The 24,125-nt window shown below is 35.8% G+C and overlaps 1 protein-coding gene across 5 annotated transcripts in view; it reads right to left on the reverse strand.

The window, feature by feature from the left end:
• CSMD3 (CUB and Sushi multiple domains 3) overlaps positions 1-24,125 on the reverse strand; it is a 1,176,027-nt gene that overhangs the window by 541,714 nt on the left and 610,188 nt on the right. For all 5 annotated transcript variants that reach the window (XM_044781000.2, XM_014843283.3, XM_070481504.1 and 2 more), the window contains one exon: positions 22,246-22,349. In XM_044781000.2, the coding sequence (XP_044636935.2) occupies positions 22,246-22,349 (104 nt within the window). The remainder of the gene's footprint in view (positions 1-22,245; positions 22,350-24,125) is intronic.

Genomic DNA, 24,125 nt, shown 5'->3' on the forward strand with positions numbered 1-24,125 from the left:
GGATTTGGTTGAGTACTCATTGGTTATAGATCCTTTTCCTCCCAGAGACAGTACTTTTCCTAGTCTTTGTCTTTTTTTGTTGTTTGTCATAGGACACAGGCATCTCTATAAGCCTGTTGTCTGGGCTTTTTGTCTTGTTCTATGTCTTGAGAGCCTGGCTTTGTGACCTTTCTGGTCTCCGCCATCTGGAGGATGCATGGAGGCATCTTGGCGGCCAGTTGAGTAGACTGGGGTTCCAGGACATATTGTCTTTGTCTGGCTGTGTCAAATCTCAGGGGAGTTTGTCGTAAGGGGTCCCAATTGCTTTCATAAGGAGCCCTTGTCGTCTCAACCTCCGTTGCTTGCTATGCAATGAAGGCCTTTACTTTCTTAGACTATTTTTGGGAGTGAACTTTCCGGATCTCTTTTGGGGATGCCTCTTGCATCCATGGTTAAGCTTATTGGTTGAGTTGCTGTTAAGATCATTTAAATTGGGAAAACTTCTAAATTGAGGGAAAAAATTCTGAGAGCTCTCATCATGATTTTTATTGGTACCTATGAAAAGGCCACATAAAAAGGAAACACACACAATAAAATAATGACTAGGTTTAAGACCCTGACCCAGCTTACAATTGAATTGATGAAATGTAAAACTCTAAGTGTTGATAAGACTACAAATGTTGGAATGCTTGAGCTGATTTTATATAAAGAGGTATATCAACTTTGCCTGAGTATGTTTAAAATGTCTGGCTGGGAATACTGCCCTATTCAATATTATAAGACCAAGACCTATTGATAAAGTCCTAAGGAAACTATAACTCGAGGTATAAGAGTTGATGGAATTCAGATGAAATCTGTAGAAAATTGATATATTTACGGGCTTTATGTAAAGTGATTTTCTCTCTTTGTCTGACTGTGTTATAGACTGTATTGTGTGGATAGTCATTGTCTCACTGGGGAATGTTTCCCCCGACCAATTGGAAGACTTTTAAAGGTGTGATACATTGTCCTGCAAGTTTTAGAACATACAAAACGTTGAAGTTAAGTTAAAAATTTCCCAATAGAAGAAAGTATTTGGAAGGGAGTAGTTGGAGGGGTGAGTCAGCCTCCTTTTGTGTCATGCAGGCTGTAATCCAGTTCTTTGGGGAATTGGAAGCAACCGTCTTTGTCTTTCAAATTTCTGCAAGGTTGGAGGTATGGTTCTAAAAGGCAGTTCAAAGTTCACCTGTCTTTTGCCAGTCCCAAAGCCTCCCCTGTTCCTCCCCAAATGCTCCTAGATATTGAAATAAAAGATTGAGACATTAGAAACAGACAAAGCAAATATGCCCCAGAAACTCCATCTGGAAGAAAACTTGACTAGTGTCTCTGTGCCTTTATGATGTAAATTTTTGCTCCCATCTTCTCTAGGATCTGAGAGCCATCCTTTGGAATGCAAATATTTCTCAGAAACTAGTGCATCTTGTATTACACCTGATTCATAACAAAAATTTAATGTCTTTGTGTCTACTTGTGTGTTTATGTGTCTATATGTATATTATATATGTGATATTTTACCTCCAGATGGTATGGCCAAAATTAAGAGCTCTGTTTAATTGGCTTAAAGTAAGTGCTTTACATAAATTCTAAATGTAATAGAAAATAGCCCAATGTCTTTTAACTTAAGATGATACAGGCTAATCTTTGGTTAATGAAAGTTTAAATTTGTTGGTTTGATTAAAATGGACATGTCCTCTAGAGTTAGCACTGGATATGATGCAAACATGCAGCCTGGGTTTACTAGTTTAAAAAAGAAAAAAAAAGTCTCATGCTATCCCTGTTACAAATTCGTCATCATAACTTAGAGTGACGGCTAATTTTGTCTAATGTCTCATGAAGTTTTACAGGCAATCTAAATAAATAGTAGGAACGAGTAAACTAAACAGATGTGAAAAAGATAAAAGTGTTGGGTAAACTTTTTAAAATAATTACGTGTTATGACATATATTTAAAATAAATTCCAAAATCTCTTTGGTAATTTGAAACTTTGAAGTTTGGCTGAGTTAATTTAAATGATAAAATTTATTGAGTATCTAGATCATTTCCAAATAAGATATCAGACATTAATTACTAAGTATAAGTTTATCTCCTTTTGGCTTCTTATTGTGGAGAGGCTAGAAGTGTTTGGGTCTATTACTGTGAAGTGGCGTGTTTGTAGAAATTATGAAAAGTGTTTAGAATGCTGATATAAAAGACAGTCCATAATTGCTTAGTTTTTAGTTTTTACTAGGGTCTGCAAGGGTTAAAAGTTCTAATTAACATATATAATCAAAGCTACTAAAAATTAATAAGGAAAATAGCTCTGTATTCAAGGAAAGTAAATTGTATGTTTTCGGTAAAGAAGGTATAAGGAATGGAAGTATTTTTGTTTGTTGGGTTAAGAAAGATAAATTTTCCCTAAAGTACTAGGAAGGGAGAAAGCAAGCATGGGTCAAATTCTGAAGGTAAAAAGAAAGCTGTAGAAGGTTTGTGAAGGAGAAATTCTGAAAGGAGTTTTATGCTGGTCAAGTTGACTAAGATTGACTAAATCGAATTAAGTAAATGAGTTTTAATGTTAAAATTAAACTGGTGCAAAAGTTAAAATTTGGTTTTCTCTCAAAGGATAATTTTCCTGAACCTCTAGTCTGCTCTTGGCAAAGAGATTATGGAAAGTTTTGTAAGTAGTCTAGCAGAAGGGTAGGGATTTTATGTTTTATCAAAATAAATTTCATGTATTGTTTATCAAGTCTTTAATCACAAGTGCTAAGGTCTCACAGCTATTTAATCTTCTGGATTTGCCTAAAAATCTTTAATTGTCACTATAGTTAAATGGATAACTAAACACTGCTTCCAGGGGACCTATGGTATTATGTGGGTAAATGTTCTTGATATGTGTTTAAAAAATGATACAATATCCTAAAATTCTGATCTGTCCTGGTTATCAGGCATAATTCTAGTTATTATTTTAAAGTGTTGTATGTCACAAAATTAACCAAATTTCTTTGTCAACTTCCATTTTTGAGTCTTTTGTTGTTTACAGACAGTTATTGTTTTACTCCAATGCTTTTTGCTTTTGCAAAGATGTCTCATCTTCAGAGAGATTCATGGTAAGAACTCTGACACTTTGAAATGGAGGTTTCTGATAAACTTTGAGATCATAAAACTGAACTGAGTAAGAAATTACAGAAATCTAATGGAGAAACGGATGACCTCATAAAACTGCTAACAGAAGATTAAGATCAAGAACCGATTATACAGGACTGAATGAACTGATGAGGATGATTATAATTATTATGACTTTTGTTTGAAATAGTGTTTTTTTTTTTGAGGTTTTGCTTTGTTTTCTCAGATTTAAGGAAATGTTTTTCTCTTTTCTCTTATGCTAACTATGATTTATAGCAACTTGATGAAATTATACCTTTGTGAAGAGAACTGAAGCATTTATCTTTTTCTCCCTGGCTGATCCCTCCAGAATTTGGAAACTCTGAGTGAGTATGCTTATTTTGTGGCAATATAATTATTTGCATAAATTCAATAAGAATCTGTTCTCCTTATAACAGGACACAATTGGAATCATTGGTTATATTACCAAGGCTTTGACTGGAATGTCATTTGAGAGAAACATACAGACTCGGATATGACAATACTGCCTTTGAGGAATAAGGTTGATTTTCTGGAATAAAGCCACTTGGAAATATTGGCCTGGTAGCTTGTTAACAGATTCCAGCAATATTACCTGGTAAGTTAGGAAGCTTATTTACCTGGGAGGTGACTGGAACCTTGAAATATTTTCGGGAATCTCAAGAGAAGAGAGGAATTCATCTAAATTTAAGGTATTGCAGGCGAGGTCTGATGGCAAGTACTTGGTTTGGCTTTTCTGGCCTCAAGAGTTCTTTAAAGTTCAATCTGAGATTCCTCATAAAAAATTCCAGCAAAGCAAATTTAAGAGCCTATATGATCAATTGCTATTCTTGCTGCACTTATGTAAATAATTGGGCCAAGATTATTGAAAACTAAACTTATTTTGCAAACCAATTAGTCTTAATTTGGCTATCTCTTATAAAAATGAGGGTAATTTTTAGAGAGAAAAATTATGTTTCAGTAAATATAATAGACGTTTGTGAAATTAGATCCTAGTTCTGTTAACTACCTTTTTAATAGCTGTGAACTGGACTGGATCCTGAATTTGTCTGGTTACAAATATCTGGTTACAAATCTCCAAACTAATGTTTTCAATTTTTTTCCCTCATTTTCATTTGGAATCATTGAGAATTTAACCTGCTCTTTTTCCTGAAGCCTTGTAAACTGAAGCTGAACAACTTGATATAAACTTAAGAGAGATTCCTGTCTGTTGCTGTGTAAGCTGTAAGCCACTCAAAAAGATACCTGAGTACCCAATGACATCATCAGAGACATTTCAAGCTGCAAAAGATGCTTTGACTCTGACATCTAGAAATCTTCTTGACTGGCTGGCCCCTGGGCTCAGGAACTAGTTTATAATTTGCTCCAATAATTAACCTTGTTTTTCTTTTTATTCCATAGAAATACTTATTAAATACCTGATTGGTTTCTTCCAAAATATAGGCCTAACTTTGGGAGGCCCCCTGTATCACTGCCTTCTAAAATGAATTTAACTGGACTGATCTATTACCAGGACGAAGAAATGTGTTCAGTGAGATGAGACAATCTACCACTCAGCTTCTAGACTATGAAACTTCTTAAAGTTTCAAAGGACTTTGAAACTTAAAAGTTTCCAGAGCTGGCCCGGTGGTGCAGTGGTTAAATTCACACATTCGGCTTCGGTGGCACAGGGTACCTCAGTTCAGATCCAGGGTGCAGACATGGCACCACTTGCCAAGCCATGTTGTGGTAGGAGTCCCACATATAAAGTAGAGGAAGATGTGCACAGATGTTAGCTTCGGGCCAGTCTTCCTCAGCAAAAAGAGGAGGATTGGTGGCAGATGTTAGCTCAGGGCTAATCTTCCTCAAAAAACAAAACGTTTCAATGGCAGGACTATGGGGAACTAGAATTGGCCACCCCAAGATATGTCTCTTTGGCATGAGGATTATTTTGGGATGGTTACTTTTAAAAAACTGCAGACAGGAAAGAAACTCTGAAAAGTAGAATTTACTTACCCATTGTTAAGAGACATTTACATTTGTATAGGAAATCTTCATTTGTAAAAGTGTCTCCCTCTCTGTACCAGGAAGAAGGAGGGATGACCTTATTTCTAGAAACTCTCATCAATATTGAAGGCAAGGGCTAAAGTCTGCACAATAACCTGACTCTTGTTTACTGTTCTTGTCTGGTAATCTCCCATAACTGACTCCCTCTACCCCCAACATCCTCCTTTGTCTTTAGCTGAGGGTGGTATTTAAGGGGAGAACTTCTGCCATTTTGGTGAATTGCTCAGTTTGCCTGAGCCTCTCCCATGTATATATATTATAAAGTTTTGTTTGATTTTCTCCTGTTATTTTGTCTCATGTGAAATTAATTCTCTTTCTGGCCAGAAGGACCCAGAGTGGGTAGAGGAGATATCTTCCTCCCCTACACTACCATCCTCTGCAAATTTTTCTCCAATTTATCTGTGCTCTGCCTTTTTACCCACTGTTCTTCTAGTGGGCAAGTCTAAATTCTTATTGCTCTTACTCATGGAGGAGTCCAGTATTTATGGCAGAGGATTCCTTAAGAGTTTCAGTACTCTCCTACTATTTCTCTAATAATTTACAGGAAAATTTAAAGAAACCCATCCCACCAGAAGGATCTATAAGTATTCAATATATAGATGGTTTGCTGGTAGCATCAGAAACCAAATGGCAAAGCAAAACCAATGCCTTGTCTTCATTAAAATTCCCCCCTTCACAAGGGCATAAGGCCTCACTAGATAAATTGCAATATTGCCAAACTGAGATAAAATATTTAGGGCATCTGTTGATGCTGAAGGTCCTGAAGTGTTACAATATAAGAGGCAGCCCATTTTGCAGATGAAATACCCTATTACAAAAAACAAATCAGACAATTTTCAGGACTAGTAGGATATTGTAGACAGTGGATTCCAGCATTTGCAGAGTGGGCAAACCCTCTGATGGAGCAATTGCATGATAATTGCTCAGGTTTGATCTGTAGAATCTAAAGAAGTTTTTGAACTAAAATTGTCTATCATCTCAGCTTTGGGGATTTTGCATTTTGAGAAGCTTTCTACCTGTTTTTTCATGAAAATAAAGGTGTTACTTTTGGAATTTTAACTGAAAAGTTGGAGTTAGACCACACATCAATAACACATTTCTCAGTTCTTCTAGAGGCCATGGCACTACGGATACTGGCATGCTGCAATAGCAGCAGACATGCTTTTAAAGGGCCCAAGTCATTACCTTAGGTCACTTGATTTATCTCCATATCCTACATGTTGTGACAGCTATCTTACAAGTGTATGACCTCCAGAACTTGTGAGTATGCCATTAGACTAGTAATGAACAAGCCTTATCATTCAATCCTAATATTGTGCTTGGGAGATGCAATCTCCTAAATCCTGTTAGTCTTTTATCAGAATCTGATCAAATAGATGATCATGATTATACAATGGTAATGGAAGAAGACACTAGGCCCTGACCTGATTTATCTGATATTCTTGTTCATAATGCCAATTTAATACTGTTTGCTGATAGGTCATGTACTCAGGATAAAAGTGGCCAACTTAAGGCTTCATATGCTATGGTGACTTCTTATGAAATTTTGGAAGCTTATATTTTCCCTAGAATTAAGGGCACAAGCAGCCTAGTCAACAGCAGTGACAAGAGTTGCAATTATATATATGTATATATATATATACACACACACACACACAGACCTATGTATATAAACACATGATATATATGTATAAATATACACATATATACACACACATATGTATACACATATACATACACCTACATATATATAAAATACGTGTTTAGCATCTGCTGTGCAATAGACCAAATTTGGAAAAACAGAGGATTCTCTACTTGGAGGGGAAATAAAATATCTCATGGAAAATTGATAGCTGATGTGTATGAGGCTGTACAACTACCTACTCAGATCAGTAATCTATTTCAGAGCTCATGCAGGGCAAAATGAAACTTCTAAAGGCAAGGATTTTGCTGACAGAACTGGGAAAGCCATTGTTAAAATGTGGCAGATTTCAAAGTTAGAAACCTCACATTTAATACAATTTTTGTTAATTTCCAAAAATATACTTCACAAAAGGAAATGTACATATGGATTGAAAAAAGGGCTAAAAGAAACTTGACTGAACTATGGAAATTATCTAAAAAAATCATTCCTATGTCACAGTCCTTATTTGATTGGTTAGTAACGTGTCATCAATATAACAACCTAAGTAACAGAGGGATTTTAAAGGCATTATATTTAGGTAGACTACATCTACCTAAAAAGTGAATTATTTCTAAACATATTAAAGAGATGAGCAATCTGTCACAGAATTCTTTACATGCCATTCTCAAGGTATGTGTAGGCAGTTTTCTCCAATCAACTTTATTAGAAACTTGGTCTCATTTGGATTTCATAGAGCTAATGTCTGTAGAAAGTAAGAGATTTTGTCTAGTTATGGTGTATATGATGTTTGGATGGTCTGAAGTCTTTCCTTCTTCAGATGCCAATGCTCAGGAAGTGGTAACATCTCTTAATATACATATTTTCCACTTCTGAGATACTAGAGCATAATGAATCAGAGAGGAGGTCATCTTATTTCCACTGTCATCCAGTAATTATGCAAATGTTTATACATTCCCATAAGATAAGTCAAATTCATTTGTTAAGATTCAGTAATATACTAGATTAAAATGGCCTAGAACTTTACTGCTAGCCTTGTTAAAAATCAGAGCAATCCTTGCAAGCAAGCATGATATCTTTCCCTTTGAATATATATTTGGCAAGCTTATGAATTTGGGTCAGAGATCATGTCCTGTGCCTGATTTAACAGAATCCTCTCATAATCATGTTCAATACTTCAAAGGGCTCCTTTCTTCCCTAGAAGCCTTGAGACATAAAGATACAATGACCTTGAAGGACCCACTGGAAGAAGTCTGCCACGTCTATTGACTGGGGAGATTCCGTTTACCTAAAAATGTTCTAGAGATAGATGGGCTGTTCTGGAGCTGGAGGGACCCTTTTAAGTGCTGCTGATCACCCATATGGCTATTAAAGTGAAAGAAAACTCCAGGCGGATCCACACTTGCCAAGTGAAACGAACGCCTCAGAAGGACTGGACAGTGGTTCCCACAAAGGGCTTGAAACTTAAATTTCCTAGAGCAACTGATAATGGTATTGAACTCAATTGAAATATTCTAGCAAACTTAGGATTCTCATGGACTGCCTTGCCAACCTATTCACAGTAGTGTTATTTCAACTGCTTTAAGAATCACATTTTATTAGAAAACAAACATGTTATTTGTTATACTACTTTTTCTTTCTGTTCTCCCAGTAATATTTCCCACAATCGCTATTTCCAAACAGCTCTAAATTGTACTCCCATTGGCCAACACAGCTTTAAAGTTCCGTTCAGTTTAACTAAACTTTACAGGCTCCTTGCTGACTATAGGCTCTTGTCCTACCTTTTCTTAGAGGTTTTACTTTAGAAAACCTGCAATTTTAAATCCTTTCTCTGCCCTTTGAGATGTAAATCTTCTACAGGAGTGTCTTTCACAAGGACCTGGGACCCATCTCTCTGAAATGTAATCATCAAAGGAGATAGCACTCCTGTCTCCAATCTCTGTGGGAGTATAAGAGCCCAGCTTTGATGAGCAACTATTAGCAAACACATATGGCCCATTCACATTGACTAATCTCCCACTTAAAAGTCTTCAGTACTTTTTCTCTAGCTTACATTAGTCCTTAAAAAATCTCACCTTTTGTTTCAGCAGAGTTGGGTCCAATTTCTCTTCCCTACTGCAATTGTCTTGACTCCTATTTCAATAGTCTTGGCTCCTATTGCAATAGTCCTGACTCCTACTTCAATAGCCTTGAATAAAGTCTTTCCTGACTGTTTGGTCTTATGTAATTTTTCTCTTACACCAGTATAGACATGATCTGTGTTTATAAGTCCAGTAATCTAATTATTGGCCAAGTAACAATAAGAACACCTAATTAATTTTTTATAATACCAAAGTAAAAGTAACTAATATGCATCTAGATACTCAAACTATAAATTTGACACAAAAAAACCCAGTTGCATTAACTGGTTTGATTGAAAGGATGGTGCAAAGTGAAAAGCATCTAATTAAGAGACAAACAGAAATCTGGCATTTACAGATTAAGACTGCAGAAGACAGGTCTAATGTCATTTGATTAACTTTGAGATTCAAGTTCCTTCTAGTTCAAGTATAGATAAATAAACCAAAGTGGATGTCTATTATTCATGGAGATTTAATTGACTGTTATAATGATATAACTATTGATTTGGATCTCTACAAAAAATGGCCCACAGGCTGGGTTTGTTTTCCAGACCTACAACAATTAGAGCCATGTATATTGAACACTGGAAGTCCAATATGTACCCTTCAATAGGTGCCTCATAATAATACTACATAATGGTTCTGGGTATCTTTGTGTTTTCTGTTTGGGAAAAATTATTTGGAAAGATGGAATAATTACCAAAGGGCCTAGATTATCTTGTAAATGGTTACATGGTTGATGAGAAACTAGGAGAAATTTATTGGTCCTTCAAGAAAAAGTCTTAGTTAAAATTTTAGATTCGGAGTCCAGGGTGAAGCTACTACGTAGGCTTGGATTGGGTAATATTTCATAAAGAACTATAAAAAATACTCATATAGTTAATCATTTGAGAGTATAAGCAATATAGACATCACAGCAGTTTGAAAGTTAACATATGATGGAGAATTCTTGACCATTGCTAACCTAGAATCTGCTTTGACCATTTACCATTGGTATAATATATTTACAGGTTATTCCTCCAAAGCTACTACTGTACTGAATTTTTAAATTCATCCCATTGCATTCCTGATAATCGCTTTACTTTTTATTTTACTGTGGACTTGCTACATATTTAGAGGACTGCAAACTGCCCAGATGAAAGTAGAAACAAAAATGGAGGTAATTAGAAAATTGTAGTTTTATTATTAAATAGTCACAAAAAGAAAACTTAAGTGCAAATACAAATCTAAAAAAAGATTTCAAATTTTTCCTGGTACCAAAAGGGAATGAGAACTCCTCTCTTTCCACTTCTCTTTAGCATTTTATTTAGAAAATCTGAAATTATAAGTGCTTGCTTTCTCTGATCTTTTCAGATGTACATAAATGTTGTAAAAGCTAAATAAACCTCTTTCCAGTTTTGCACCCTGTGGGGGACTGGTCTTGTCCACGCCAAGATATGTCTCTTTGGCATGAGGAGGATTATTTGAGGCTGATTGCTTTTGATAAACTGGGACAGGGAAGGAGGCTCTGAGGGGTGGAACTTGCTTGCCCTTTGTTAGGAGACATTTACATTGTAAAGGAAATCTCTATCTGTGTAAGGTGCCTCCCTCTCTGTACCAGGAAGAAGAAAGGGGATGAACTTCTCTCTAGAAACTCTTAATCAATGGGGAAGGCAAGGAATTAAATCTGCATTTGTTTATTGTGCTTGTCTGGTAACCTCCTGTAACTGACTCTCTCCACCCCCAACATCCTCCTTTGTCTTTTAGCTGGATATGATGTTTGGGGTGGTGGTTTCAGCCATTTTGGCGAGTTGCTCGGCTTGCCTGGGCCTCTCCCATCTATACATTGACAAATAGAAATGGCAAGCAATAGGATACATTGGAGTACATGAGGAAGCCATTGGTATAAACCTAATTCGGCCTGACTTTGCTTTTTCCCAAAAGGGCCTGACTGTGGATTGAGCATGCACTGTATATCTGCTTTAGATATTCCCTATGGCAAGAACAAAGGCCCTTGAGATAAAGGTGCAACTTCCCTCCCCCTCCCAACGTTGGCATTTCTTTAAGGATTAAGCATCTTCCCTTAGGCTAGGAACTGACTGCTGCACTCACCTGTGACCACCCAGCTTGAGACAAGAGACTTGCCTCCTGCTATGCCCTCCAAGATAGCAGACCCACTACCTGCTATGTCCATCAAGCACTGTGCCAACAGGGCAATCTTGTGACTATTGTGGGAGGGACATTTCAATCATATGTGAAACATTCTGTTTGCGGGTATATAACCACTCTGTGCACCCCACTTCTTCGGTGCCCTTTCTTCCTTTGGGAAGAAAGGCCCCGGGCCATGGTCCTCATAAAGCTTTGTTTAATTTTCTCCTGCTATTCTGTCTCATGTGAATTTAATTCGTTCTCCGGCCAGACGAACCCAGAAAAGGTAAAGGAAATGTCTTTTCCCCTACAACACCCAGAATGTCTTTCTTGGAGGCCTTGGAGTCATCTCTTTGAGACTTGAACAGGAAGAATGATGGTGCTCTGTCACCTGTTTCTGTGAGAGTTAAAACCTAAGTGCCTACCTCCAGGATGTAACTTCCTGCTTGTCATAAATATAGGAGAAGTTTAATTTTTCTTTTCATAAGGATAATTAACATATATGTAATGAATTGTGTCTGTCTGTCTATACAAATGGGTGAGATTTTTTTCTCTTTCAGCAATCTCTTTAGCAGATTACCTATAATGTGCACCACAGTCTGGTTTAATTCTCATTCAACAGTAAACCTAATTCATTCTTTTCAACATTTTGTGGAAAGAATTCACTGGTTGGTGGATGAATTTATTTTTAATTACATTTTCTCAACACTGGGTATCTCATTTAAAGCCCTGCTCTTTGCATACAGCCTCAATGGCTAACTCCTCTGGACATCCTCTCACAGACCTTGGTTTAGACTCAAACCACAGGATCTACCTGCTTTGGACAACTTTGTACTCAGCCTCCACCCCTGACAATACAGGGTGCTTTTGGGCCATGAAGGAGGGAGTCTTAGATCATTCTCAAAAGACCCTTAAATGAATCTTCAAATAGTTTTAACATATTTTTAATACATCCTTTTGAACCTATTATCTGTAAACTTAAAAAAAAAAACCTCTTCTTTAATATCTGTTTGTTTCTAAGCTGAGTAATCTCATTGTTCATGATGCATTCAAATTCTCCTCGTTAGTCCCTTCAAGCTAGAATAAAAGGGTAAAAGCCCTAAATATGTGCACTCAGAAATCTTCCTCAAACACTCAAATACAACATACAATAGAGAACAGGATATATTAAATCTCTGTTAGGCTTAATGCCTGATTTTCTTTATAATCACCCTAGGCGTATGTGTGCATCCATTAGAGAAAAAAACTGTAGTCCCATGTTCCTACATTTTTTTTTGTATCATACAAATATGTAACCTCTGTCTTTTATGGAAATGAATTTGGTATTCTTTCTTCCAATACAGTGCTCTCAAAGGTGATTTATATGTTCATTGTGGATATATGAAATTCACTAAAGATGATGATGGCTGCAAAAAATTAGGTTAAAAAACCCTGAGATATCAACATATGGTGACATTAGAAAGCAGTATCACTTCACATCTGTTATGGTGGTCATTATCAAAAAGACAAGAAATATCAAACGCTGGTGAGGATGTAGAGAAAACCCTTATACACTATCAGTGGAAATGTAAACTCGTATAGCCACTCTGAAACAGTATGGAGGCTCCTCAAGAAATTAAGAACATGATGCAATCCAGCAATCCCACTTCTGGGCAAATATCCAAAGGACACAAAACCGTTATCTTGAAAAGATATCTATAACCCCATGTTCACTGCAGCATTATTCATAATAGCCATGCTATGGAAACAACCTAGTGTCTGTCAACAGATGGATGGATCAAAAAAATGTACAGTAGGGGTGGAAGACATTCCTTCTACCTACTCTGGGTCCTTCTGGCCAGAAAAAGAATTAAATTCACATGAGACAGAATAACAGGAGAAAATTAAACAAAGTTTTATAACAGGTACACATGGGAGAGGCTCAGGCAAACTGAACAACTTGTCAAAATGGTGGAAGTTCTCCCCTTAGATACCACCCTCAGCTAAAGACAAAGAAGGATGTTGGGGATGGGGGCAGTTGATCATGGGAGGTTACCAAAAAGTATAGTAAACAAGGGTAAGCATATTATGCAGATTTAAGTCCTTGCCTTCTGCATTGATAAGAGTTCCTAGAGATAAGGTCATCCCCCCTTCTTCCTGGTACAGAGAGAGAGACACCTTTACAGATGGAGATTTCCTTTACAAAAGTAAATGTCTCTTAACAAAGGGCAATAAAATTCTACTTTTCAGAGTTTCTTGGCTGTCTGCAGTTTTTAAAAGTAACCAGCCCAAAACAATCCTCATGCCACAGAAACATATCTTGGGGTGGCCAATTCCAGTACCCCACAGTACAATGGAATATTATTCAGCCTTAAAAAAGAAGGAAATCCTGTCATTTGCATCAATATGGATGTACCTGGAGAGCCTTATGCTAAATGAAATAAATCAGACAAAGACAGATACTGCATGGCATCACTTATACGTGGAATCTAAAAAAAAAGTTTAACTCATAGAAACAGAAAGTAGAAAAGTGATGGTCAGGGGCTGAGGGGTAAGGGAATTAGGGAGAGATTGGTAAAAGGAGACAAACTTTCAGTTATGAGATGAATAAGGTCTGAGGAGCTAGTATGTAACATGGTGACTATAGCTGGTAACATTGTATTGTATAACTGAAATTTGCTAAGAGAGTAGAATTTAAGTGTTCTCACCAAAAAAAAAAAAAAAAAAAAAAATTAAAGATGTGAGGTGTTGGATGTGATAATTAATTTGATGGAGGAAATCCTTTCACAATGTATATGTATACCAAATCATCATGTTATACACTTTAAATATCTTAAAATGCTATTTGTTAATGATACCGTAATAAAGCTAAAAAAAATAAAAAGGCAAAAAATGTGGATCAACCCACTGGAAAAATAGTATATAGTTTTAAAAGAAAAATACATGAAGTACTATGAAATGATGGGACTACATAAATGTTGACTTTATCAGGTAATTGAGTAGTCAATAATTGTGGCTTTTACTTCATGTATGGACTTAGACTTTAGAAGTTTCAATTTTATTAGCTAATTCAAAATGATAATGTAAATGAGAGTGTTTATCATGGTTCTTATTACATATAGATTTCTACATCAACATTTGTTTTTAGGAAAGAGAATTTGAAGGTCGAGATCTCAGCACATACATCTTTGTATTCACCTACGGATACTTCATTGTATATATCTCACACTCTAACAAGGTGTACTTGTAATATTTAGTATTTGTGGTCTACTAATATTTAGTGGTAATACTAATATTTAGTATTAGGTCATAAGGGCAGAGTCCTCATGAATGGGATTAGTGCCCTTATAAAAAAGGTCCCAGAGAGATCTCTGTGCCCTTCTGCCATATTAGGACACAGTAAAAAGATGGCTACTCAAGAACTAGGAAGTGGGTCCTCACCAGACACCAAATCTGCCCACACACTGATCTTGGATTTCCAGTCTCCAGAACTGTGAGAAATAAATTTCTGTTTATAAGCTACCCAGTCTAAGGCAGAATGGACTAGGCAGAATGGACTAAGACACGCAGGTAGTCACGCATAGCCCTCTATAGCTCATGGCGTGGTCTTGCCAACACAATGCAAAGATACTCTTTCTGCTGACATGTCTGAGTAGGTGTATCTTGGTGCACAGTAATTTTTCCTCTCCCATTATAATTCACGCAATACCTAACAGTGTTAACACAAGGCTCTGGGTTAGGTACTTGGGAAATCCAAGATAAGTAGAAAATAGTCCCTGTCCTCAAGGAACTTAAAATGATTGTGAGCATGTATAAGTGAGTGTGTGTGTGAGAGAGAGAGAAGTGGAGGAGGGCAAGGAGGGGGTGCAAGGCAGAGAAAAGAACAGTAAGAAGAGATTTTTGTCTTTTCTTTTTTAAATAACTCTAAAATTAAGGGGTGAAGGATTTTTCTGACTGGTCAATTCTCTAAGCCCTTTTTACATTGTGACTATCAAATTGTAAAAGTATCACTCTGTTGTTATATTTAGTATATTCCCTTCTTTCATTAGCCCGTGGTGCTTGTTGGTATTTAGATTTTCATTGTTAAGAGAGCCAAGTACAAGAGAAAATTGAAGAAGGTATAATTCCCTGGACACAGGAGAGTTTGCTCAAGGTAAAGAGTTTGCTCAAGGTAAATATAATTTATAGTAGTAGTCTGATATCAAGAAGAGTAGAAGATAGATTTTGAGAGTGAACTACTAAATAGTTAAAAAATATAATATCTTCGGGGCTGGCCTGGTGGCACAGTGGTTAAGTTCGCACATTCTGCTTTGGCGGCCCGGGGTTCACCAGTCCGGATCCCAGGTATGGACCTACTCACTGCTTGTCAAGCCATGCTGTGGCAGGAGTCCCACATATAAAGTAGAGGAAGATGGGCACGGATGTTAGCTCAGGGCCAGTCTTCCTCAGCAAAAAGAGAATGCAGATGTCAGCTAAGGCTAATCTTTCTCAAAAAAATAATAGTAATAATAATATCTTTGACAAGGTGCTTTGTCAAAATGTATGGACCAATAAACTGAGCAACAATAATTTATAACTATAATGAAAAGAGTTGTCTTTTCTATAAAGCTAGTGTGAATATTACTAAAATAAACAATTTATTTTAAAAATTATATTAGGGGGCCGGCTCTGTGGCCGAGTGGTTAAGTTTGCACACTCCACTGAGGTGGCCCAGGGTTCGGATCCTGGGTGCAGATATGGCACTGCTCGTCAGGCCACGTTGAGGTGGTGTCCCACATCCCACAACTAGAAGGACGTGCAACTAAGATATACAACTGTATACGGGGGGGGGGGGCGGTTGGGGTGATAAAGCAGAAAAAAAAAAAAAAAGATTGGCAACAGTTGTTAGCCCAGGTGCCAATCTTTAAAAAAAAAAAAATTATATTAACACAAAATTATACACGCGTGTGTGTATTTAAAATAAAAAGAAGAGTTCCCAGGGAAGAGTGATGTCAGTCTATACTAATATATATCTGAGAATGAGGTTTTATCTTGTGCATTGATTTTTCAGGAGAAATGAGAATTTCATAGTAATAGAATAGAGCCATGTTTGGAATCCAAAGCAACATTTTTCATCTTCTTTAAGATGTTTGTTCAAATAAAATGCTATCCAATGTCAATGCATACTCATAAAATTTCCAGGGGTATCTTAGGGATAGAAGACTTTTTAAAAATCTTTCATTTTGCAAGTTTTCACTTAATTAATCTTTACAGTGTTACCATGAATCCAATAATGGAACAGCAAAAAATGTGAGAGAAAAGGCAGGAAGACGGAGGAGAATCGCATGCCTGACAGAACGCATTTATCAGCCTCAGTTTGATGCTACACAGATGAAAAGCGTGGGCAAACAATCAACATCTCCCTTGTTTATGCAGATGAAATGAAGGTTGGAAGTGAATTCAGTGCCAGTAACTGCACTATTATCACTGTTAGTTCTCTCAAATTTATATTATATATATATATATTATTATATCTATTATCAGGTGAATTGATACATAAGTAGGAAAATTAGCACATGGAAAACAATCTGTGAAAAAAAGTTCTTTTAACAGGCTTTAAAAGATAACAGCATGATTGTTCAAATTCATTATCTGAATTATTATCAACCGGTCAAGTTCATATTCTGATCTCTATTGACACTTATCACTACACCACCATGAAGGAGCCAGGAATGCAAAATGCTATTTCAAAATCGGAAAAAACTGCCCTGCAAGGAATTTCATAGGGGAGAAAATGAATAAAAGCAAGAGTGAAAGAGAAAAGGCTACATATGGGCAATAGACTACCGTGCAGTAAATGGCAGAAGCAACAAATCTCTGAATTGCGAATTTGTTTGCAGTTTAAATCTGCATTATTTTAAGAATTTTCATCCCATAAAACTATATGGAGAACTTAGTACTGCACATGATATCCAATTACAGTGCACTCTGTACTACTAAATAATTTTATTGTTCACAACTTTCTCATGAGCACTTCTTTGGAGCCAAAGTCTCAAGGTGAAGAAATGTAGCACACTTAAATTATTTTTATGTTACTGAATTGCAAAAATTATATGCTTTGTACTTCAGGGGAAGAAATTTTTATGAGAATTATTTTTAAAAACCTTTCATAATTAATTCCTTTTTTAGAGGATTATTTTAGCTGTTGAACATATTATGATTTTAGGACTACATTTTTTTCTGGAATAGAATATGACAATTGATTTTACCTTTCAGAACCTAAATACTGAAAGAAAATGAGAAACAAAACATCACATATTTCCAATGCTTAATTCAATCCTATATCCTAAGTAGAATAGGTTGAAATGCTCCGTGTCTGGTTAAATATTCATCAAGGTGATGTATCCTGTGTTTATTAAATTAATCATAACTTATAAAATTAAATATAGGATGAATTCATCCTTTTATAAAAGACTTTCAAATATTATATCACATGGCTTTCTGTTAAATAAAAGCATTTCCCATGTTTTATCATGTTTTCTGACTTTCAGCTATCTTTTAAAATAAATTTATTTAAAAAATAATTTTGGTGCCAGAAGTTACTCTCTAGCACATGGATCAAATTTAAGAAAAAAACAAAGAGGAGTTCACAGGTGAGTAAACAGATTGCTAAATAAAATGTCTAAATGGAAACTAGTTTTACCTGTTAGAAGAGAATTATTGAAAGTAAACTCTCTTCAACTGGGGCTTTTCAATAAGTTCTTAACAATTTACCACGCCACATAAGTAACAGTGTTTTCAAGCCTGGGCAAAATATGCCCCTTCCCGATGTCTTCTCTGTAGAGGGTCCTCCTCTGACCCTTCTGGAGCCCAGCTCCTGCCCAGAGATGTGCTTGCCTGGCTCCTGCTTCCCTCTCCCATTTCCCCTTTGAGATTCTAGAGTAGTTTCCAGCCCACCATGTGATAAGTACAGAAATCGGAAGTAAGCCCTTCAAAATTCTAGGATAATTTGGAAGAGCAATTTTGTCTGGTGAATTTCATTATGAAAAAAACAATGGGGTTGTATTTATATGTGTTTTTATTTCATTTTGCTAGTAATTTACTCTTTTCTCACTTTACGAAAATATCAGTTCAAGATGGATTGGAAATAAAAACAAATCTATTTTACAGTTTGTTTGAGAGGTACTGTTCTGGAACTCACTAGTTCCTGGTCCCCTGGAATGCCCTGCTACCTGAACCTGTGTGGGCTTCTTTTCCAGGTCCGGATTTCTATGGCTGGAACATAGGACCAACACGTGTACCCTTAGGCCCAGTGGGCAAAATTTGCAGGGAGGCACAAGCAGTTTACAGTGTGAATTAGGGTATCCATAAGCATCCTTGTGAAGGATGGAGCTGAGCTTGGAAGAGAGGGTGGCCAACTGCAAGCTGTGGCTGGGACCACATTTTCCCTTGCCTTCCCGTCTCAACAAGGAAATCACATGTCCTAGAACTCTAAATTCAAACTTCTCCTTCCAGGTTATTATGACAGCATATTTGCTAGGCTAGGAGGATGGAACATATTGTATTTAACAATATTTAGCTTGATTTTTAGCTATTTAATATTTATGCATTTGATATGTGAATTTCCATCTGCATTCTTACTCTTGGCCCTGCAAATGCCATAGGTGGGTCTGCAGTTGGGAAAGTTAAATTTAGTAAGAAACATCAGTTTCTTTAGTGGATATAAAGCCAGCAAATTCTCTTAGCACAGAGTCTTACAGTTCAAAGGAACTTCTGATCTATTTCCAACTCTGTATAATCTCTGTTAGCTAATCAGCCAGCTTCTATTTGAACACCTCTAGGAGGTGGGTGCTACCTACTTCTGTAATAGTCATCCTTACTCAAGGAAAAAAGAGTTCCAGTTTCAGAGAAGTGTAATTTTGTTTCTGAGAGAGAAAAGCAAGTTTGAGAAACACATTTCCTGTGTTTACAAACAGACAAATACATTAAAAAAATGAGACTCACATAGGTTTTTCAAAATTAATCTCTCTCTCAGAGTGAGGGAAATATAAGAACTGATGAAGTAGACGCAACACACACACTAGGGACAATATGACAACAGGAATGTGAGAATAGGAAAAATGCAACTTTGTCTTTCATTCTCCTATCAACAGCAGAAGAAAACTCAGCTTAGTCTGTAATATACAGTTATGCCAGTGGACTATTGACTTGGGTTGTAAGGGCACTTCCCATTAACACATTTGTTCTTTACCTGGCCTTATGTTGTTTAGCTAACTTTGGGATTATTTTTTTCTTAAAAAAATCAGTTGTAAGCCTATTTCTTTCACTTAATTATTCCATGCTTCTTGCCTCATCTGCTTCTTGATCTCATGCATTCCATACAGGATTTAAAAGATTCATTTAAAAATATCACACCTCTGTCTTTTAATATAAAAGGAAATAGGGAAAACATACATAATCAAGGCTTTTATAAGTCTTGTAAGTGTGGAAAAGAAAGAAAGAGAGAGAGAGAGGGAAAGAAAAAAAGAAAGAGAAAAAAAGAAGGAAGGAAGGAAGGAAGAAAGAAAGAAAAAAAGAAAGAAAGAAAGAAAGAAAAAGAGCAGGCATGATCTGTACTTGGTAATGATAATTTTGAAAAGGAAAGCAAAACCACTAATAAAAATTTTAGTAGTTTTTTTGAGGCAATTGAGGTCAAATAAGAATAAATTAAAAATTCTCTAAGAAGTAGCCTTGCAGAAAGTGAAGGACTGTGCATGTTTACACAGAGGTTCTTTTGACTCAAGAATTCATTTTGCAGATAATGTATGGTTGTATAAAACATAAAAGGTTTTCCTATCAGTACCTAAAAATTGTATAGCAAAGATAATTGCCATATTTCTTCTTATTTTGAATTATGCAAAAACATAAGATATATATGATTACAGTAAGATGTGGACCTGAATAATGTGTGTGTCCTAGTCTCATAATCTTAAGATTATTTTAACATAGTGTATTTTTCTTTCTCCCAGCTCTCCCAAATTCTCACTAGTAGATCACAGTTTAGATCTATTGACTGGACGGTCTAAAAGGTAATAGTCTGAACGAAGTTTTAATTTTTATTCCCACTGGAGATGAAGTACACAACGAGAACTTTGAATTTGTTGGTATAGGGAAATCCATTTGAGAAGTTGGTATTCTTTTGAAAAATAATATTTAATGGACATTCTGTGTTATATAATTTGCTACGTAAAGAGAACATCAACAGGTATATTAGAATTTATATGATTTCTTCATAATTTTTTAACACTGAAACAGAGAAAATTACAGTTCAAACACATTATTATTATTTTTTTAACATCAGGGATTGTACAAATCACTTCTTAATCCAAACAAATATAGTTTTCTACATTTTACTAGTTCTAATGGCTGGATACTTAAAATAATAATTTTAACATCATCCTTCTGTGTGTTATTTGATTAGTGTAAATATGTTATTTCTATAATTTTCTGCCTATAATTTTGTGATATCAATTAGCTCACAGATCCTTTTCTTAAGAGAGTGGCTAAAGGCGGACACATCATCTATGATCTGGGATGTTAGTTATATAAGATAACTTGTAATATTTGATATGATGCTCAGATACTCAGTTTTGTTTTATGGCAGATAGAAAGAGGAAAAAAGTCTCTTAAGAAATGTTCTTTAGTCAATCGACTAGCCAGTCTGCCTTTCTCTGTCCATGTTTTGAAGAATTTATAAACCTGAAACCAATCTTCTATCTTAAGCAGAAAAAAGGAGCTATGCCCCATCGCATGCATGTTTCACACTTTCATTTCTGAAATACATATGATGTGATCTATCAAACATGGAGAAAGAGAGTCCCAAAATGTGTGAGGATCATTCACCAAATTTGCTATATATCATTAATGCCCAGGAAACTTCAACTTTTATAAAGTGTCGCATAAACAAACAGATACATTTTTATTTGGAAAATAGTAAGTAAGAAATTTAAGAACAAATCATATTTTATGTTGTATCAAGTGTCATATACCTAAATAGGTATAGCCCCAGGCAAGCAATGCAAAGGTTCTTCGAAGCTCAAGTACAAAACAATACAAGGATTTGTGGCCATGGAGATCGCATGTCCTCTCTAAAACGGGCAGAAGATAGGTCCAGCTAGCTAGTTTTTGCTGTGTGACAGTCCAGGCCTAGTGCCGCCAGCTGGTCAAAAGAAACCACAAATTCAGATTTCTATATGTAATTTTCAGTTCTTTAAAATACTGCACTTATGAAACAACAACAAAAAAACATGTCTACTGATCAGGTAAGCTCTATAGCTGTCAATTTCCAATACAATATTACATTACAATGAAATCCAAACTATCAGGTATAAAACCACAAGGAAATCTAAAAGAAACTATATACTATTTCTAGAAGTTATAAAGTCCAATGTAGTGAAATGCCTACCAGGCTTAACATCCTGATAAAAACGCTGAGCATTTTTAGAGAGGGAAGAGTTAAACAGGAAGTTGCAAACAATTTGAGCCACATCACCAAACATGTAGAGCATGTAAAATGCTGCTGGTGGGTGCTGATCACTTATTGGTGGGAAAATCATACCTAGCCATCAAGATCCAAAGTTGAGACTTTTATTTTGGCTGGGGGGTACTGGTGAGGAAGATTCGCTTTGAGCTAATATCTCTTTCCAATCTTCCTCTTTATGTGCTCGAGGAAGATTAGTCCTGAGCTAACATCTGTGCCAATCTTCCTCCATTTTATATGTGGGTCACTGCCACAGCATTGCTTGATGAGTGGTATAGGTCTGCACCTGGGATCCAAACCCATGAACCAGGGCACCGCATCAGACTTAACCACTATGCCATGGGGCTGGCGCCCTGGGATCAATTTTATACTTGTTTTTCAGTCTATTTTTACACTGTGGGGGCAAGGGTGTATTCCAAAATAAGGCTCAATCAACTACTCTGCAATTTCACTCTAGGCCTCCATTTCCAATGGGCTCCTGTTTGGCAATGGATTCCAAGAAATTGTGTTTGGATCAAGTACCTTAAGCCTCATTGAAGAAGGACTAGTAAATATACAATATGTAGGTTGATAATGATTACTAAGGTACTAGGCTTCTTATGTTGGTAGTAGTCGGAGAGATCAAGAAAAAATAAATAAGGGTAAAATTTCACAAAGACCTGATAGGCTAAGTCAAGAATGAAACACTGAGAACTTACACTTGAAGTACTGTCCTAGGGTCTCCAACTTCACCTCCATCACCAATTGTCAAGGTATCATAGCCAATCTCCAGATCAAATTCTTCAAAATTTATCTGGATAACCTAGCAATAAACAGAAACAAACATCTCAGTTATATTGCACTATATAATAAAAACAAAAAGAAAGCAATGGCAGAAAACGTTTAAAATGCACATATTTATATACACACAAATAAATATGAATTTCATACATTTTATACTATGGCAGCAGATCATGTCAGACTATTCCTAAAGTTCAATCAATGTAATTATGACATAATTTTTATTTGCTGTATTTCTGTACTAATTTTTCAATGAAATGGCATGGCTTTTGTTTATAGAACACTCATTTGAAGCATCTGAAACATGATTAATGCAAATCTACTTTGAGAAGTCTTTATGAAGAGTACATGTAGGTGTTGAGAGTGGTTTTCTGGATATTTGTATATATATTTATAAAGCTAATGTGGAAAAACACAGACTGTTCTATATCCATTAAATAGTAAAGTTTGAAAAATGGTAGAGCTGGGGCCAGCCCGGTGGCACAGCAGTAGAGTTGCACATTCTGCTATGGCGGCCCGGGGTTCGCTGCTTTGGATCCCCTGTATGGATATACGCACCACTTGTCAAGCCATGCTGTGGCAGGCATCCCACATAAAAAGTAGAGGAAGATGGGCATGTATGTTAGCTCAAGCTAGTCTTCCTCAGCAAAAAGAGGAGGATTGGTGGTAGATGTTAGCTTAGGGCTAATCTGCCTCCCCACCCCCCCAAAAAAACGGTAGAGTTAAATTTTGAATTTATATCACCAGAGTTAAAGTATCATGTCTATTTCTGTGTATATTTTGATAACAGAAAAATCTTAACTATGTTACAATGAGCCGGTAAAACTGGGAGCACATTACTTTGGTAGACACATTATACCATGACAAATAATTTAGTAGTATTTCTTACTAAAATATACTCATGCATCCATACATTGTTTATGCACCTATGCAAAAATTCATGTTTAATTAAACTGCAATTCTTAAATTATGAACCTAATATAATATTAAAGAATAATGTAATTAAGAATCCATACAGGAAGAAATTACATAAATACTGTCCTACATACAATCATGCCTTGAGCAAAAAATAATATATAATAAAGTACTATTCATCACCAGATAAAGAAAATGAATGCCTGAGGTCATCAACATTACTAGAGAATAGATGAAAAAGGTGTCTCTTTAATAATTTTCATAACTATTTGTTAGTTTGGTAAATTCTAAAAAAGATTTCATATCCTGGATTTTTTTAACTTTATAACAACTGTTTTTGATCATGCCTATTTCTTACATTTTTAATGATTGTATATTAGCATTGACTAAAGCAATTATTTCAGTCAAGTTTAAATACAGATTATATAAAAAACATTGAATTACATGGCCACATGTAAAAAACATTTTATGTGGCCATAATTAAAAAAAAGTTGTTCCCCTGTTCTACATTGAGTTAAATATAAATACTCTCAGTTAATAATTGCCTGTCAATAGAGAATGAAGTTGTTTCTCCTTTTTTTGCTATTATAAGCAATATGGTTATGTACAATATTAAACATTTTCTGATTCATATGTACAAGTATATCTAGGCTATATACTTAAGAGTGCAATTTCTGGATAATAACAAAGCAAAATTTCAATTTCATAATATCGTGCCAAATGGTTTTCCAAAATTATTTTACCATTTTAAATGCTCACAACTTGTGTACATTAGATTTCATTATTTCTACCAGTGTAAAAAGTGATCTTTTTTGCCTTTTCTTCACTAATAACTAAGTTGCATATCTTTCCTTATGTTTATTTGTCATTTATGTTTCCTTTC

This window comes from Equus asinus, chromosome 12, assembly GCF_041296235.1.
Source record: "Equus asinus isolate D_3611 breed Donkey chromosome 12, EquAss-T2T_v2, whole genome shotgun sequence".
NCBI classification, from domain to species: Eukaryota; Metazoa; Chordata; class Mammalia; order Perissodactyla; family Equidae; genus Equus; species Equus asinus.